This window comes from Zophobas morio, unplaced genomic scaffold, assembly GCF_036711695.1.
Source record: "Zophobas morio isolate AGI-343-1 ecotype UQ-CSIRO unplaced genomic scaffold, CSIRO_AGI_Zmor_V1 ptg000026l, whole genome shotgun sequence".
Lineage (NCBI taxonomy): Eukaryota > Metazoa > Arthropoda > Insecta > Coleoptera > Tenebrionidae > Zophobas > Zophobas morio.
The window spans coordinates 12,398,724-12,416,047 of record NW_026972131.1 but is presented as its reverse complement, the minus strand read 5'-3'; the positions used below and the strand labels follow the sequence as shown (position 1 = coordinate 12,416,047).

The following is a 17,324-nucleotide window of genomic DNA, read 5'->3' as shown; positions in this document are numbered from 1 at the left end:
CAAAACTCGCCTTGATCCTAGCTGTCGCTGCGACGATCCCTTTCGAATTCGTAAATTCGGCGAAAGTGGTATTTAATCTCGTAATTAATCCGTTTTATACAAATTAAAATGTATTTGGAAACGTTCCCCAGGCTCGATTGTCGCAGATAATTTTATTATTTAGCGCCCGGCTACACTACAACCGCTATTGTTGTCGCAGTAGCTTAATTGATCCTTTCTTACGTACGTACTATGGAGGACGACATCGATTTTCGCGTAGAGACCGAATATCTCAAATTTAATGGGGAAAGTGGTTATAAATTCTTTATTTGAGACGAAAACCTGAGAGTGTTTTGCTAAAAATAGGCGACGTTTCGTGTATCAGACGGGAAAGTTTCAAGTTTCGTCGTTAAAGCTCGACCTACATTTATAGCAATAACTAAGTTGATTCAAGAAAGTTTTTGGATAATTATGTAGCAGAAATAAGCTAGCCGAATTCTTATAAACTTTTTTTGTAGTTGAGTTTTCGTACAATAAAGCTATTAGTAACAACTATCACAACTCGAGGTAGATGTTTTCGATGCTTTCGTCGTCAGAGATTTCGTGTTTGCCAGAAAATTTCGGCGCGCTCTTTGGTATTCTTCTAGGCTTTTCGTAAATGCGCTTTTTTCCATTTTTTCTTGGGACGCGAGATTTACTGAACACTGTGAACAAATGTTTTATTTTTTCGCTGATTTGTAGCTTTGTCTTACCTCTGGTTGGTACATTTGAGGTGTGTAGAACGTAGGCTAAAAACGGTACAAATTCACGTTAAAGATATATCAAGTATGTATATAGATTTTTTTTACCGGTTGCATAAAAAGTGTCTCAGTCTGGCGTCCTGGACATACGTTGTACTGAAGATAGGACGATGGCACCTGTGGCAGCTAAAAACAGACGTCGATAAAATTTTGATGTCTAAAGCTTTGCAATTAAATTTGGTGGTTTTTTACTAAGAATGATTTTGTTGAATTGAAAAATCGAAAATTCAAAAATTTTAAAAAACCGAAAAATCGTAATACGAAACCACCAAAAAATTGAAAAGTTACCAATTCTGAAATGTTCAAAAATTGAGAATTCGAAAAATCGAAAATCCGAAAGATTTTTAAAATCGAAAAATCGAAATGTCAAGAATTGAAGATTCGAAAAATCGAACTCGACAGACTGAATTAAAAAAAATTAAATCTGACAATCGAAATATCACAAATGAAAAAAAAAATGAAAAATCCGGAAACTGAAACAACCTGATAAATCGAGAAATTGAATTCAAAAACTGAACAAAAATAGCAACTGAAAAATTGATAAATCGAAAAATTGAAAAATTGGAAAATCGAAATAAAAATCCCAAAAAATTGAAAAATTCCCAAAACTGAAATGTTGAAAAATTAAGAAATCGATAACTTAAAAAATCCAGAAGCCGAAAAATTTTAAAAATTGAAAAACCGAGATATCGAGAAATTCAAAATTCGAGAAATCGAATTCGAAAAAATTGATTAAAAAATTTAAAAATCCGGAAATGGAAACATCAAAAAATAGTAAAATGAAAAAAAAGATGAAAAATCCAGCAACTGAAAAATCGATACTTAATTCGAGAAATCGAAACATCAAAAATACAAGAAATCGTGAAATGAAAAAAATTGAAAAATCGGAAAGTCAACGAAAATCGAAAAATCAAAAATTTAGGAACGCCAAAAATTCACAAAATTGAATTTTGAAAAATTGGGAAATCTAAAACTTAAAAAATCGAGAAATTGTAAATCGAGAAATAGAAAATTCAAGAAGCCGAAAATTTAAAAACACGGATGTAAAATTCAAAATTCGAGAAATGGAATTCAAAAAAGTGAATTAAAAATTAAAATACGGAAATCGAAACATCAAAAAACTGTAAAATGAAAAAAACTAAAAATCTCGAAACTGAAACAAAGAAATTAAGACATCGGAAAACTGAAAAATTGAAAAATCAAGAAATCGAAAAGTGGAAAAACGTCAAAAACTGCAAAATCGATAATTCCAGAAATTGAAACATCAAAAATTCAAGAAATCGGAAATCAAAAAATAAAAAATTTACGAATGCCGAAAATTGAAAATTTAAAAATTTTAAAATCGAACAAAATTGGAAAACAACAACCTAAAAAACTGAAAAATAGAAAAATTGAAGAATGGAGATATTGAAGAATTCAAAAACTGAAATATCAAAAAATTAATAAATCGGTTGGTAAATCGAAAAATCGGAAAAAAATTGAGAAATCGAAAAACTGAAATATGAAAAGTCGAAAAACTGAAAGATTGAGCAATGAAAACATGAAAAAATCGAAAAATTGAAAAATTCCCCAAATTGAAATGTGGAAAAATTAATAAATCGAAAACTTAAAAAATCGAGAAGCCGAAAAATTTTACAAATTGAAAAACCAAGATATGGAGAAATTCAAAATTCGAGAAATCGAATTCGACAAAATGAATTAAAAAATTTAAAAATCCGGAAATGGAAACATCAAAGAATTGTAAAATGAAAAAAAAAAGATGACAAATCCAGAAACTAAAACAGAAAAATTAAGAAATCGAAAAATTTAGAATTGGAAAATCAAGAATTCGAAAAGTGGAAACACGTCAAAAATTGAAAAATTTAAAAATCTATACTTAATTCGAGAAATCGAAACATCAAAAATACAAGAAATCGTGAAATGAAAAAAATTGAAAAATCGGAAAGTCAACGAAAATCGAAAAATCAAAAATTTAGGAACGCCAAAAATTCACAAAATTGAACGTTGAAAAATTGGGAAATCTAAAACTTAAAAAATCGAGAAATAGAAAATTCAAGAAGCCGAAAAATTTTTAAAAACCCGGATGTAAAATTCAAAATTCGAGAAATTGAATTCAAAAAAGTGAATTAAAAAATTTCAAAATACGTAAATCGAAACATCAAAAAACTGTAAAATGAAAAAAAATTAAAAATCTCGAAACTGAAACAAAAAAATAAGAAATCAAAAAGTGGAAAAACGTCAAAAACTCAAAAATCGATAATTTCAGAAATTGAAACATCAAAAATCCAAGAAATCGTGAATTGAAGAAACTGAAAAATCGGAAATCAAAAAATAAAAAATTTACGAACGCCAAAAATTGAAAATTTGAAAAATTTAAAAATGGAATAATTGCAAACTCGAAGAATCGAGAAAAATAAAAAAATCAAAAATTTAGAAACACCAAAAACTGAAAAATTTTAAAATCGAAAATAATTAGAAGACATTGACCTAAAAAACTGAAAAATAGAAAAATAGAAAAATTGTGACATTGAAGAATTCCAAAACTGAAATATCGAAAAATTAATAAATCGGTTGGTAAATCGAAAAATTGAAAAAAAAATTAAAATCACAAAATGAAAAAGAAACATTAAGAAATCGAAAAACTAAATAAATGAAAAGTCGAAAAACTGAAAATTTGTGCAATGGAAACATGAAAAAAATCGAAAAATGGAAAAAGTTACCAATTTTGAAATGTTCAAAAATGGAGAAATCGAAAAATCGAAAATCCCGAAAATTTTTTAAATCCAAAAATCGGAATGTCGAGAATTGAAGATTCGAAAAATCGAACTCGAATGACTGAATTAAATAAAATTAAATCTGAAAATCGAAATATCAAAAAATCGTAAAATGAAAAATCCCGAAACTGAAACAACCTGAAAAATCTAGAAATTGAATTGAAAAACTGAAAAAAAATACCAACTGAAACAGAAAAATTGAGAAATCGAAAAATTGAAATACGAAAATTTAAAAAACTGAAAGAGCAATGGCAACATGAAAAAATTGAGAAGTTGAAAAATTCCCAAAATTGAAATGTTGAAAATTTAAGAAATCGAAAACTTAAAAAATCGAGGAGCCGAAAAATTTTAAAAATTGAAAAACCAAGATATTTAGAAATTTAAAGTTCGAGAAATCGAATTCGACAAAATGAATTAAAAAAATTAAAAATCCGGAAATAGAAACAGTAAAAAATTGTAAAATGACAAAAAAATGAAAAATTCAGAAGCTGAAACAGAAAAATTAAGAATTCGAAAAATTTAAAAATTGGAAAATCTAGAAATCGAAAGGTGGAAACACGTCAAGAATTGAAAAATTGAAAAATCTATCTTAATTCGAGAAATCGAAACATCAGAAATACAAGAAATCGTGAAATAAAAAAAACTGAAAAATCGGAAAGTCAAGGAATTGAAAAATCAAACATTTAGGAACGCCAAAAATTCCCAAAACTGAACGTTGAAAAATTGGGAATCTAAAACTTAAAAAATCGAGAAAAATTCAAAATTCGAGAAATCGAATTCAAAAAAGTGAATTAAAAAATTTTAAAATCGAAACATCAAAAAATTCTAAAATGAAAAAAAAAAAATAAAAATCTCGAAACTGAAACAAAAAAATTAAGAAATCGAAAAACTGGAAAACTGAAAAATCAAGAAATCGTAAAGTGGAAAAACGTCAAAAACTAAAAATCGATAATTCCAGAAACGAACGTCAACAATTGAAAATTTGAAAAATTTAAAAATGGAAAAATTGCAGAATCGAAGAATCGAGAAAAATATAAAAATCAAAAATTTAGAAACACAAAAAACTGAAAAATTTTAAAATAAAAAAAAAATAGAAAACAACAACCTAAAAAACTGAAAAATAGAAAATTGAAAAATTGAGACATTGAAGAATTCCAGAACTGAAATACCGAAAAATTAATAAATCGGTTGGTAAATCGAAAAATTGAAAAAAAAATTAAAAACCACAAAATGAAAAAGAAACATTAAGAAATCGAAAAACTGAAAAATGAAAAGTCGAAAAACTGAAAAATTGAGGAATGGAAACATGAAAAAATCGAAAAATTGAAAAGTTACCAATTTTGAAATGTTAAAAAATGGAGAAATCGAAAATCCCGAAAATTTTTTAAATCCAAAAATCGGAATGTCGAGAATTGAAGATTCGAAAAACCGAACTCGAATGACTGAATTAATTAAAATTAAATCTGAAAATCGAAATATCAAAAAATCGTAAAATGAAAAATCCCGAAACTGAAACAACCTGAAAAATGTAGAAATCGAATTGAAAAACTGAAAAAAAATATCAACTGAAAAATTGATAAAACGAAAAATATAAAAATTGGAAAATCGAAAAAAAAATCCCAAACTGAAACAGAAAAATTGAGAAATCGAAAAATTGAAATACGGAAATTCGAAAAACTGAAAGAACAGTGGAAACATGAAAAATCGAAAAGCTGAAAAATTGTTAAATTTGAAAAACCGAGATATCGAGAAATTCAAAATTCGAGAAACCGAATTCGAAAAAATGAATTAAAAAATTTAAAAATTGTAAAATGAAAAAAAGATGAAAAATCCAGAAACTGAAACAGAAAAAGTAAGAATTCGAAAAATTTTAAAATCGGAAAATCAAGAAATCGAAAAGTGGAAACACGTCAAAAATTGAAAAATTGCAAAATCTATCTTAATTCGACAAATCGAAACATCAAAAATACAAGAAATCGTGAAATAAAAAAACTGAAAAATCGGAAAGTCAAGGATTCGAAAAATCAAAAATTTATGAACGCCAAAAATTCACAAAATTGAACGTTGAAAAATTGGAAAATCAAAAACTTAAAAAATCGAGAAATTGTAAATCGAGAAATAGAAAATTCAAGCAGCTGAAAAATTTTTAAAAACCTGGTTGTAAAATTCAAAATTCGAAAAATCGAATTCAAAAAAGTGAATTAGAAAATTTTAAAATACGGAAATTGAAACATCAAAAACCTGTAAAATGAAAAAAAATTAAAAATCTCGAAACTGAAACAAAAAAATTAAGAAATCGAAAAACTGAAAAACTGAAAAATCGGAAATCGAAAAATAAAAAATTTACGAACGCCAAAAATTGAAAATTTGAAAAATTTTAAAATCGAAATAAATTAGAAAACAATAACCTAAAAAACTGAAAAATAAAAAAATTGAAGAGTCAAGATATTGAAGAATTCCAAAACTGAAATATCGAAAAATTAATAAATCGGTTGGTAAATCGAAAAATCGAAAAAAAAAAATAAAAATCGCAATTTGAAACAGAAAAATTGAGAAATCGAAAAACTGAAATATGAAAAGTCAAAAAACTGACAGATTGAGCAATGGAAACATGAAAAAATCGAAAAATTTAAAAAATTCCCCAAATTGAAATGTAGAAAAATTAATATATCGAAAACTTAAAAAATCGAGAAATGGAAAAATTGAGAAGCTGAAAAATTTTAAAATTTTATAAAGATCAAGCACACCGGAATGTCGAGAAATTCAAAATTCGAGAATTCGAATTTGAAAAAGTGAATTAAAAAATTTTAAAATCCGTAGATCGAAACATCAGAAAACTGCAAAATGAAAAATCAAGAAATCTAAAAGTAGAAATACGTCCAAAAATTGAAAAATCGATAAGTCGAGAAATGTAAAGAATCATCAAAATTTCAAAAAATCGTGGATTGAAAAATACTGAAAAATTAGGAAGTCGAAAAAACGAAAAATCAAAAATTAAAAAATCGAAAAATTTTAAAATGGAAAACTTGAAGATTCGAAAAATTGAAAAATCGTAAAACTGAAATTTAGAAAAATTGAGACTAAAATTAAAAATCCCAAACTGAAACAGAAAAATTGAGAATTCGAAAAATTGAAATACGGAAAGTCTAAAACTGAAAGATCGATCAAACCGAGATGTTGAGAAATTCAAAATTGGAGAAATCGAATTCGAAAAAGTATATTAAAAAATCTTTAAATCCGGAAAAGAAGCAATCGAAAAATTGAAAAACCAACAAATAAAAAAGTGGAAATACGTCAAAAACTAAAAAATCCTTAATTCGAGAAATCGAAACATTAAAAGTTCAAGAAATAACGAATTGAAAAATTTAAATAATCGGAAAGTGGAAAAATCGAAAAATCAAAAATTTGGGAACGCCAAAAATTACAAAATCGAAAATTGGAAAATTTGAAAAATCGAGAAACTGAATTGAAAAATAGAAAAATCCAAGCATCGAGAAATCGAAAAATTGAAAGTTTAGAAACGCCAAAAACTGAAAAATTGAAAAATTTTAAAACCGAAAAAATTAGAAAACAACTTAAAAAATTGCAAAATAGAAAAATTGAAGAATCAAGATATTGAAGAATTCCAAAACTGAAATATCGAAAAATTGATAGATCTGTAGGAAAATCGAACAAAAATTAAAAACCTCAAACTGAAACAGGAAAACTGAGAAATCGAAAAATTGAAATACGAAAAGCCGAAAAACCCACAAGATCAAACAACGGAAACACAAAAAATTGAAAAATTCCCAAAATTGAAATTTGAAAAATTGATACACCGAAAACTTAAAAAATCGAGAAATCGAAAAACCGAGATGCCAAAAATTTCAAAATTCTAGAAATAGAATTCGAAAAAGTGTATTAAAAAATTTTTGTATCCGGGAATCCAAACATCCTAAAATTGTAAAATAAAAAAAATGAAAAACATGAAACTGAAACAGAAAAATTGAAAAATCAAGACATCGAAAAGTGGAAAAACGTCTAAAACTGAAAAATTGAAATATGGATACTTTATTTGAGAAATCGAAACTTCAAAAATTCATGAAATCGTGAATTGAAAAAACTGAAAAATCGGAAATTAGAAAAATCGAAAATCAAAAGTTTAGGAACGCCAAAAATTGAAAATCGAAAAATTTAAAAATGAAAAAATTGAAGAATTGAAAAATAGTAAAACTAAAATGTACAAAACTTGAGACACAGAAAAATTATGGAAAATTTGAAAAATCGAGAAATTGAACTGAAAAACAGAGAGATCGAGTAATGGAAACATCAAAAAATCGAAAAATTTTAAATTTCCAAATTGAAACAGAAAAATTGAGAAATCTACACCGTGAAATTAAAACATTGAGATATTGAATTGAAAAACAGAAAGATCGAGAAGTTGAAGTATCGAGAAATCGAAAAATCGAAAAATCAATTAATCGAGAAATCGAACGAAAATTTTTAAACATCAGAAATTGAAAAACTGAAAAATCTAAAAGTTTAAAAAGCAAATTCAGAAAACCGAAATATTGGAAAATTAACTAGTCGAAAAATTAAAAATTGAGAAATTGACATTTTGAGAAATCGGGAAACCGAAAAATCCAAAAATTAAAGACCAAAAATCGAAAAATTGAAGTAAAAACACGGAAAAATAGAAAAATAGAGAAATCGAAAGTTAAAAAATCGAGAAAAATTGAGAAATCCAAATCGAGATTTTTGGAAAAAACGTCAGAATTGTATAACAATATTCTGATTTTTTTCGAAAAATTTCGATTTGGATTTCCCAAAACAAAACAAAAAAGGCCGCATTAAACGCAACACTCAGTATATAGTCGTTTTACCTGCTGTTGAGGAACGCTTCCTGCTTGCATAACTCCATAGCTAGGTTCAGGAAGTATCTGCAAGTGGTAAATAATAAAAATGAAAAAATGATTCAAACAATAAAAAAATAATAGTTCTTTGTACCTGTGGCTGAAAGGGAACTTGAGGAGTAGCTCCATACATAGGCTGCGTAGTTACCTACAAATATACAAAGTGTTTCACTCAGATAATTTTTAAAAACAGCGCAGCATTAATTTTACCTGTTGTTGAGGAGGTACATTAACTGGGGATTGAGTAGGTACAAAGGGAGATTGGGGCATCTGCAAACCGAAAAATATTCAAAAATATACAAACGAACTAAAACTTTAGTCCCTTACTGGGGACTGAGCAGGCAAATTCATTCCTCCTGGAGGGGCTGCAAAACCGGGTTGCGGCATATACTGCAACCCCAAAAAAATTAAAAGTCAATCTTTGTGACTTTAACCAGAATACTGATCTTACTTGTGGCTGAGGTGGCAAGTTCAATCCTGATTGAGGACGTCCATAATTAGGCTGCGGTACCACCTGCAAACATAAAATTAGCTAATAGTCAGTCAATTCACGATGAGTACCGGAGGTGGCCCATAATACATGGGTCCAGGCGGAGCTTCAGGTCCTCCCTATTAAAATACGTTAAGTTATCTGCTATGGTATACTATTTCTAGAAATATTTGGAAACTTCGCAATATTTCTAGAAATACTTTACCTGAGTTCTGTCCAAGTGGTTTAAAATTTCTTGTCGCGTGTGTGGTTGCTTCTGCAACAATTATTTTATTAAAAAAAAGAAAACACAACTCTTGGATATCGTACCGGAGAAAATGCAACCTTTGGCACTGTTTGTGCCGCATAAGGATCCTAAAATGAGGAAAGTGTAACTTTAAACGTTAAACAACTAAGTGACAACCTGGACGTCTTCAGGTGCTCTAATAAAATAACTAGAGGCACGAGCATGCGCGAATTCATTGTCTCGTCGCTTCACCACAACCACCGGCGACTTCTCGAACCTTCTAGGGATCTCGATGACCGCTGCCTCCCCCGGGAGAATAAACCCTTTCGGTATAACAACTTGTTGTTTCTGGATTTGTTTCCTTCTATTCATCACTGGAATTTTTCACCTAACTCCCAAAGACATCTTTACGCGCTGTCAAAGAGACACACACTAACTAGATTGGGAAAGACGTTGTCTCCTCGCATTCTGAAAACAGCGTAGTCTTTCCCTCATCGCTTGATTCTCATTCTCCGCCATACTATCCGTCAGATTCAGCACCGTTTGCCTGATCTGGCACTTCGTCGGTGACGACATGGAAGCGTTTCCAGGAGAGTGACTCCTCGCACTCTGCATACCCGGAGACCCCGAGCAATGCGAAGCATTCGAGGCCGGCGGCCCGTAATTCATCGTCGCGTTCACCGCACACGGTGGTGGCGACTCCATAGCCTGAATCGGCGATATCGGACACTTGCCGCCCCCCTGCGTCAGAATCGAAACGTCCGCCAGGTGACTCCTCGCCGTGTGGAACGACGGAGTCCCCGGGCTGGCCCCACAGCTCGCCGTATCGTACATCGACGAAATCCCGCTCGGCCAGTAGCGATCCATCCGGGGCGGCGTCCCCGCCCCCTTGATCGGCGTCGACTGGGCCGCCGCCGCCATACTGAAACTCGGAGGACCGAAAATCCTTTCGTGCCCGATATTGACAGTGGTGTTGAGGGCAGCCGCCGGAGAAAGATTGAAGGTTATCCTGCTGGGGGACGGCGGCGGACTGGCTCCTTCAGGGAACAAGCCACAATCCTCCGGGGACTTATAGTCGATTGAGTACTCCCTCCCGGACGACTGTTCCAACATCCTCCTCTTTTCGGCCAACAAGTCTCGTCTTTCTTGCCGAAGATTTGCTTTGTATTCGCGTGGGTCGAAACCACCCCCGAAGAGTTCCTCGTTTCTGCGAGCGGCGGAGGTCATGGGGAAGGTTCGGTTTTGCTCGGGGGAGTGACAGGGACTTGGGGGGAGTTCGCTAGGTGGGCGCGGGTCGCCCATGCTGACGGCGTTCCGAGCACCCGAAGCGTCGAGGCTCCAGGGGGTGGAGTCGTCGCCGAAGTTGTCGGAGTCGTTGAGGGCCATCAGGACGGCTAAGCCGTCGCGGTTTGCCAGGTTTTTGGTAGCTGAAATCCAAGGGTTAGAGAAGTACGTTACACAGGAAGGGGGTTAAAGTACACATTGTAGCGTCAGAAGGGTTAGAAAACTACGGGGAAGGGGTTATACACTGAAATTTAGAGCGACGGTTTGTTCGCGGTGAGGTGACTGTCTTGACTGCAGCCTGCTATTTATTTATTTTTTATCATTTTAATTAGGCTTCCTAAATAACAATTAGGTACTAAAAACTACAAAACTCGGTTCTTTATTTCATATAAAATTCAGCTATAATTCAGTGTTGTCGACGATGGTCTCTCCAACCACCACGCATCCCCTCATAACCATGAGTCAAACTTTCATCTAGACTTGTTCCCCGCATGCACTGCCAACTTCACACTCCGCCCACACGCACTCTTCGATGGCGCCTTCGCCGTCGTCAGAACCTGCGACGTTTGCATCGATGAGCTTCCCAGATTAGGAGGTGGCGTGTGGAACCTCGACGGCCTGTTCAGCCGAAACGAAGCCTCCTGCGACCGGTCCGGAGCCACCGAGCACCTGGCGTCCTCGTAGTCCACAAGACGTTCATCTTCGGACTCGATTCCCGAAAAATACGAAGAGTGCTGCGTATCGCTTCTCGCGCTGTCATACATCGAAGATTCGCTGATCGGACTAGCCCGGCACCAGGCAGCAGGCGTCGAGTGCGCCGCCCGCTGGACGGCGAAACTAGGTGACTCCCAATGTTCGTCCGCCGACTGGTAGGAGTCGTCCGACGAGATGTTCACCGTGGTCTCGGGATACCCAGGCGTGATACTCAACGTGATCCTGCTCCTGGGGGACGTCAATGAGCCAGGGCTCCCTGAAGGTGCGGAAGAGCTCCTCGAATGTGGGGAAGGGCTCCTCGAATATGGGGAAGGGCTCCTCGAACGTGGGGAAGGGCTCCTCGAACGTGGGGAAGAGCTCCTCGAATGTGGGGAAGGGCTCCTTGAATATGGGGAAAGGCTCCTCGAATGTGGAGAAGGGCTCCCCGACGGCGAGCAAGGACTCCCGGAATATGAGGAAGGGCTGCCGGAATATGCGGAAGGGCTGCCGGAATATGCGGAAGGGCTGCCGGAATATGCGGAAGGGCTGCCGGAATATGCGGAAGGGCTCCGCGAATATGCGGCAGGGCTCCCCGCCGGCGAGCAAGGGCTCCCGGAATAGTCGGAAGAGCTCAGCGAATATGCGGGAAGTTTCTGCGGCGTCGAGCCAGGGCTCTCCGAGCCTGAACACGGCGACGCAGGAAGGGCCAAGTTCCCCAAGTGTTCAGGCAACCATTGGCGTCGTGCCTGGGCCGCTGTGAAGGGTAAGGTGTTGCGAAGACTTGGGCCCTTCGGGCTGAAGCTTTCGGGGAGGTGCCCTAGGTGGCGAAAATCTGCCACGGTGGCGTGGCCGTCGATGTCCCTGTAGGGTATGTGAGTGTCTCTTTTTCCGCGCTTACGAACTTCGCCCTTGGCCAAAGGGGCGAAGGATTCGAGCTCGTCACTGCTGGCGCACCAACTGGGATGTGAAACCCATGACTCGTCCGAGTCTTCAGGGGAGCAAGGCTCTTCGGGTGACCAATGAGAGGGGTGAGCCATTTGGGGTGACCAATCAGGGGAGTGAGACGCTTGGGGTGAACAATCAGGGGAGTGAATCACTTGGGGTGACCAATCAGAGGAGTGAGACGCTTGGGGTGAACAATCAGGGGAGTGAACCACTTGGGGTGACCAATCAGAGCAGTGAGCCGCTTGGGGTGACCAAGTAGCGGAGTGAGCCACTTGGGGTGACCAATCAGGGGACTGGCGGGGAGAAGGAGAGGATTGATAGCTATCGGGGCTGGCGCACGGACTGTGAGGTGACAACGAGGAATGGGGGGATCCGCTGGAAGAAGGGGAGGAGGAATGGTATTCGTCGGGGCTCTCGCACAAATCGGGAGATGAACCATGGCGTTGGGGGGGTCGGAAGGGAGGAGGAGAGAAGGGTTCAAAGGGAGGGGGGTTGCGGCACCAACTGGGAAGTGCACCAGGTTCTCTACGAGGAGGTAAGAAAGGTACGACGGGGTCAGCAGTGGCGCACCAACTGGGAAGTGCACCAGGTTCTCTACGAGGAGGTGAAAAAGGTACGACGGGGTCGGGAGTGGCGCACCAACTGGGAAGTGGACTAGGGGCCGGTTGTGAGTGTCTGGCACCCCAGGTGCGTCGAGGACCACGTGGACTAGGGCACCGTTGGGAAGCTGAAAAACCACGGTTGGAGCTTTGAAGATGGAAATAAGGGGGACGTACCCATCGTGAGAGTCTTGTGTTACACAACGAATTTGGATGGATGATTAAATAAACATTTTGACAATGAAAGCTACGTGAAAACTGCCACTGCGATTTTTGCTTAGACCAAAGGTACATTTTTTTTAGACTCTCAGATTGAGGATGCACTAAACATTATGACGATAGATGATCGAGGAAATTAGTTCTCCCCTGCTTTCCCTGTTCGTGCTAGCCTGAAAAAATTTAGTAAGAAACGTTGCACCAAGGGTTCATATTGTTTATTTTATTTTCTAGTTGACAAATATTTGTTTTTGGGGTAGCGCTCGCCGACGTACTGGGGCTCCTGGGACCAGCGGGTTTGCTTCTGGGCAATGATCACCGGAATTCTCTTCAAGTGCTGCGGTATTTCGATGATCGTCGTTTCGCTGGGGTTAATGAGACCCTTTGGAATAATAATTTTCTGCGCCGAATTGTCGTCCATCTTGAAGCTTCAATCATCCACTTAAAATTTGCACTGATCTTTCGAAATTTAGAAGTAAATAAATCAAACAATGACAAACACTGACATCCTACGAATGGACACTTGATTCCGGTATTCAATCAAAGTGTATTGCTCATTCACCAAGTAGTAACCCTCATTTTTGACACTGTTCCATTTGAGTCAAGTGTCCGAGCGCGTTTTGCCTATGCCGGAAATAACTATCCATCATTTTTTGCATGTTCCTCTGTTCCGCTTCGTCGTTCTGCGTCAACAACTTATCGGCCTCTATTTTCCGCTTCATAGTATTAGCACTCAAAATGCTGCGTTGAAATTCGTCGTAAGCATTTCTCCCTCGATCCAGCCTTTCCCTCTGGCTGGCACTAGCCGCATCATAATCCCGCATTTCCGGAAAATAGTGGCTCAAATTGTGCAAAACAAACGACTGCATTTGGTCGTTTTTCGAACTCGCTTCTTGCGAACACTCGGACTGAGATTCAGCCTGAAGACTAACAAATTCTTCTTGTTTCTGTTGTCCAGGCACTATCCCCAACCTGATGAAAAAGTCGTCTTTTGCTGGCTGGTCATTCACTTCATTGATCACCATGTTTGTCATAGAATCCAATTCTTCCTTCTCCTCCCCACACTTCACAATTTCGTTCACAGCTTCTTGTTTGTATTGTTCGTAGCTTTGCATCAATTGTGCTCGATTTGGTGCCTGTGGGTTGCACCCCAAGTAGTTTCTGATTTCTTTGGCCGCAAGAAGATTCCTCACGATGTTTTTCTTACGTACTATCATGTTTTCGAGTAGGTCATACATGTACTGCTGCATGTTTGATAACTCGCCTTTTATTGGTGGAAGGTCCCTAAAGGATGATTTCTGCAAGTCTTGGATAAACGATGAACGCAGAAACTGACTCCTCTCTGTGTCTTGCGGATGCTGTGGTATAGGTGTACTTGCCGACCGAGAGCGGTGCGAAGCCTCGGCAGGAACGGCCTCCACTTCAATCGCAGCGTCTTCCTCTGGAGGAACTTGGGGGTGCAAAGAACGTATGAGTATGTTCATCGCGAGGTCATATTCTTCTTTTGCCGGGACCGATTCTTTTAAACATTTTAAAGCTTTCTTTTTATGTTCTTTGTACTGACACATTAACTGACGTCTTGTTTCTGGTTCTGCGCCACAAGCAAGTCTCGGTTTGAGATTCTTCGCTTCGCTGACGTGATACATAAGGCATTTTCTTAGCAGCAAGTAGTAGTCTAATATCTCGTACAAGTTTTCGGTTCGTGAGCTCAAGTTTTCGGGTCTTGCGAAACCAAACGGCTCCTCGTTTGCCTCTTGTATTAACGATGACTTGTAATAAGGGCTAAGAATTCTGCTTGATCCCGATCTAGTGCTAGACGAATGACTTCCTGGGCAAGGACTCTGTCTCTGAGATGCAGCAGCCTGTTGCTGGATTTCAGCCACCGATGGCAAAATTATGCTCTGGTGGCACGGGTCTCTCCCTGAACTAGATCTACTACCAGACAAATGACTTCGCTGACTGGGTGCCCCCGGACATGGACTCTGTCTCTGAGATGCAGCCGCCTGTTGTTGGATTTCAGCCACCGGTGGCAAAATTATGCTCTGGTGGCACGGGTCTCTCCCTGAACTAGATCTACTACCAGACAAATGACTTCGCTGACTGGGTGCCTCTTGACATGGACTCTGCCTCGGAGAAGCAGCAGCCTGTTGCTGGATTTCAGCCACCGATGGCAAAATTATGCTCTGGTGGCACGGGTCTCTCCCTGAACTAGATCTACTACCAGACAAATGACTTCGCTGACTGGCTGCCCTTTGACATGGACTCTGCCTCTGAGATGCAGCAGCTTGTTTTTGGAATTTATCCAACGATGGCAAAAGTGTACTCTCATGGCTTGTGTCCGTCCCTGGTTGACACACTTGTTGTGGAGACACAAAGCGCACTTTCAACGCTTTATCGTTTGCGGGAAGTTCACACGGAGAAATTTTTTGTTGGTTACCTTTCAACAAACGCACCAACAGCGCTTCTTCCTCTAAATATTTCTTTACTTGCTCCTGTATGTTCCTTTTGTGTTGGTAGTAGCTAGATTGAAGGTCGTCTCTGCCCGACATTTCTTGACCGCTGACCAACTGCTCTCTGATCGCGTTTGCTGCCACAACATCTTCAAGCATAAGTCGCTTTCGGGCTGCCAATCTTTCCGCCACCGCCACTATCAATCCGTGACGGTCAGTGAGGGGTTCAACGATTATTCCGTCGAGTTTAAAGCTTTGTTTCAATTTGGCCACAAACGACGAATTTATCAGTTGAGATGAAATTTGTGGCCGACTAGAGGACGCAGATCGTTTTGAAGAGGATGCACGAGGGACGATTTCCACTTGCATGGAGACGTCGTCAACGGCTTCTGCTGGGGGTGGAGAACAAACCTTAATCGGAGTTGAGCTGCGTTTAGGACATGGTTGTTTGCATACAGTTTGTTGGTCTACGGATTTTGTAGACGGTAGAGAAACTTTAGAGGTTTGTGGCATGTTGACAATGATTATAGGAGGGATACAACATGGTGGACAAGGGTTATACGGGTTATACGGGAACATGTTATAGTTCGGATACTGAGTGGGATTTTGGCACCCCATGGGTACACTTTGAACGAAAAATGCACTTGGGACAGTTCCTCCACGCAAACGAATTTTTTCACCTTGCGGAGTTAAGGCATTTTGGTTTTTCTGGCCATTTTTGGCGGTGACCAGCGAACGACACACATTTTTGAAGTCATTTGCACCTACAATGGATTGATAGTTAACGTTTTATAATTACGACCATTCGGACTAACGAGAGGTTGATTTGTTACACATTTGGGAGAAATCGCTCTCCCAAAATTGTATTCATATAACTGGAATTTAGATCTTGTGCTGACGTTTGACAAATGACATTATCGAAAAGTCAACGATCGAATGAGTTGCTTAGACCAAAATGTATTCAACTTTATTAAGAACAAGACTATACCACAATATATGCGACTACACAGTAATATTCGTTCGTTTCAACTTCAACAAGTTGTCTAGTTTCTTCCTCCGGTGTTGAAAAAAACTGTGAAGCATGCATAGAATTTGCTTCTTTTCTTCTTCATCTTTCCGTCTTGTTAGTTCTTCAGACAAAGTTGTATCATCCACAGACTGAGCACGTGTGTAACGACTAGGACACTTCGAACCACTCCTCTGAGAAAGAAGTTGACTCACAGACGGAAAAACCAGAGACTTTTGAGTCACACTATTTAAACCCACAGACTGACAACCATCCTGAGATGCCATCTGTATCTGAATGACGACATCCTCCTCAGGACAGATTTGATTTTTCAAGAAATTTTTATTTTTTATTGTACCAACAACGTTTAAGATCTGGTTTTTCTCAACGGCACACTGTCGGATATGTTTTAGAGCATGAGCCTTATGCTTGTAGTAGCTCCGCGTTAGTTCCTCCATAGTTTCCACCGGGTGCTCCCCTTGCAACTTTTTTTTCAGTGCATTAGCTGTTAGTAAATGTAAAACAATATTCTTTTTGCGTTGTACAAAACTGGATAATATATCAACTGCCAGTTTTTGTTGATTCGTCAAAGCATTTTCACTTAGCTCACCCGACGTCTCGTCCTCAAACGAGGTACGCAAACACTCAGAAGATTTATGTAAAGCTCCGCTTGTGGTAGGTTCTCCGGATTTTACAGCTGGTAAAGTAAATTTCTGAACCTGTTTTGGCATAGTTTCCAACATAGCACAAGTTTTTGACGAAAGCTTGTCCACTGTGGGTTGTTCTTGTGGCACGGGTTGTGGCACTATTGGTATGCCTGGGCTAGAAACACCACTTATTCCTGGGGTTTGTGCCAACGTAACGAACCCTGGGGGAACATTACAAGGACCGGGAACACTGCAGATCATGAGGGGTTGACAGGGGTACGACATATTAGGAGCGTACTGTGCTTGCTGGCTACCATAATAAA

At 37.7% G+C, this 17,324-nt stretch overlaps 4 protein-coding genes across 5 annotated transcripts; all 4 read right to left on the bottom strand.

Moving 5' to 3' along the window:
* Positions 1 to 475: 475 nt before the first annotated feature.
* LOC135136372 (uncharacterized) lies at positions 476 to 9,533 on the bottom strand. Its single transcript, XM_064065607.1, has 12 exons — positions 9,339 to 9,533; positions 9,245 to 9,289; positions 9,141 to 9,191; positions 9,007 to 9,054; positions 8,897 to 8,959; positions 8,773 to 8,835; positions 8,656 to 8,715; positions 8,540 to 8,593; positions 8,416 to 8,472; positions 828 to 905; positions 732 to 767; positions 476 to 683 (listed from the first exon to the last, which is right to left on the bottom strand). Exons 1-12 carry the CDS (start codon positions 9,531 to 9,533, stop codon positions 522 to 524), a joined length of 912 nt encoding a protein of 303 aa, XP_063921677.1. The 3' UTR covers positions 476 to 521.
* A 60-nt stretch (positions 9,534 to 9,593) lies between these two features.
* Positions 9,594 to 10,732, bottom strand: LOC135136371 (uncharacterized). Its single transcript, XM_064065606.1, has 2 exons — positions 10,641 to 10,732; positions 9,594 to 10,588 (listed from the first exon to the last, which is right to left on the bottom strand). The coding sequence occupies exons 1-2, from the start codon at positions 10,642 to 10,644 to the stop codon at positions 9,594 to 9,596; spliced, it is 999 nt and encodes a 332-aa protein (XP_063921676.1). The 5' UTR covers positions 10,645 to 10,732.
* A 76-nt stretch (positions 10,733 to 10,808) lies between these two features.
* On the bottom strand, positions 10,809 to 13,044 carry LOC135136388 (DNA-directed RNA polymerase II subunit RPB1-like). 2 transcript variants are annotated; one of them, XM_064065639.1, is made up of 3 exons: positions 12,860 to 13,044; positions 12,688 to 12,810; positions 10,809 to 12,618 (listed from the first exon to the last, which is right to left on the bottom strand). In XM_064065639.1, exons 1-3 carry the CDS (start codon positions 12,861 to 12,863, stop codon positions 10,916 to 10,918), a joined length of 1,830 nt encoding a protein of 609 aa, XP_063921709.1. In that variant the 5' UTR covers positions 12,864 to 13,044; the 3' UTR covers positions 10,809 to 10,915. The 2 variants fall into 2 exon arrangements, with proteins under 2 accessions (XP_063921709.1, XP_063921708.1); XM_064065638.1 differs by having other exon boundaries at positions 10,809 to 12,810; positions 12,860 to 13,043.
* A 57-nt stretch (positions 13,045 to 13,101) lies between these two features.
* Positions 13,102 to 16,256, bottom strand: LOC135136268 (uncharacterized). The gene is made up of 2 exons (XM_064065476.1): positions 16,164 to 16,256; positions 13,102 to 16,112 (listed from the first exon to the last, which is right to left on the bottom strand). Exons 1-2 carry the CDS (start codon positions 16,183 to 16,185, stop codon positions 13,474 to 13,476), a joined length of 2,661 nt encoding a protein of 886 aa, XP_063921546.1. The 5' UTR covers positions 16,186 to 16,256; the 3' UTR covers positions 13,102 to 13,473.
* Between the last annotated feature and the right edge of the window lie 1,068 nt (positions 16,257 to 17,324).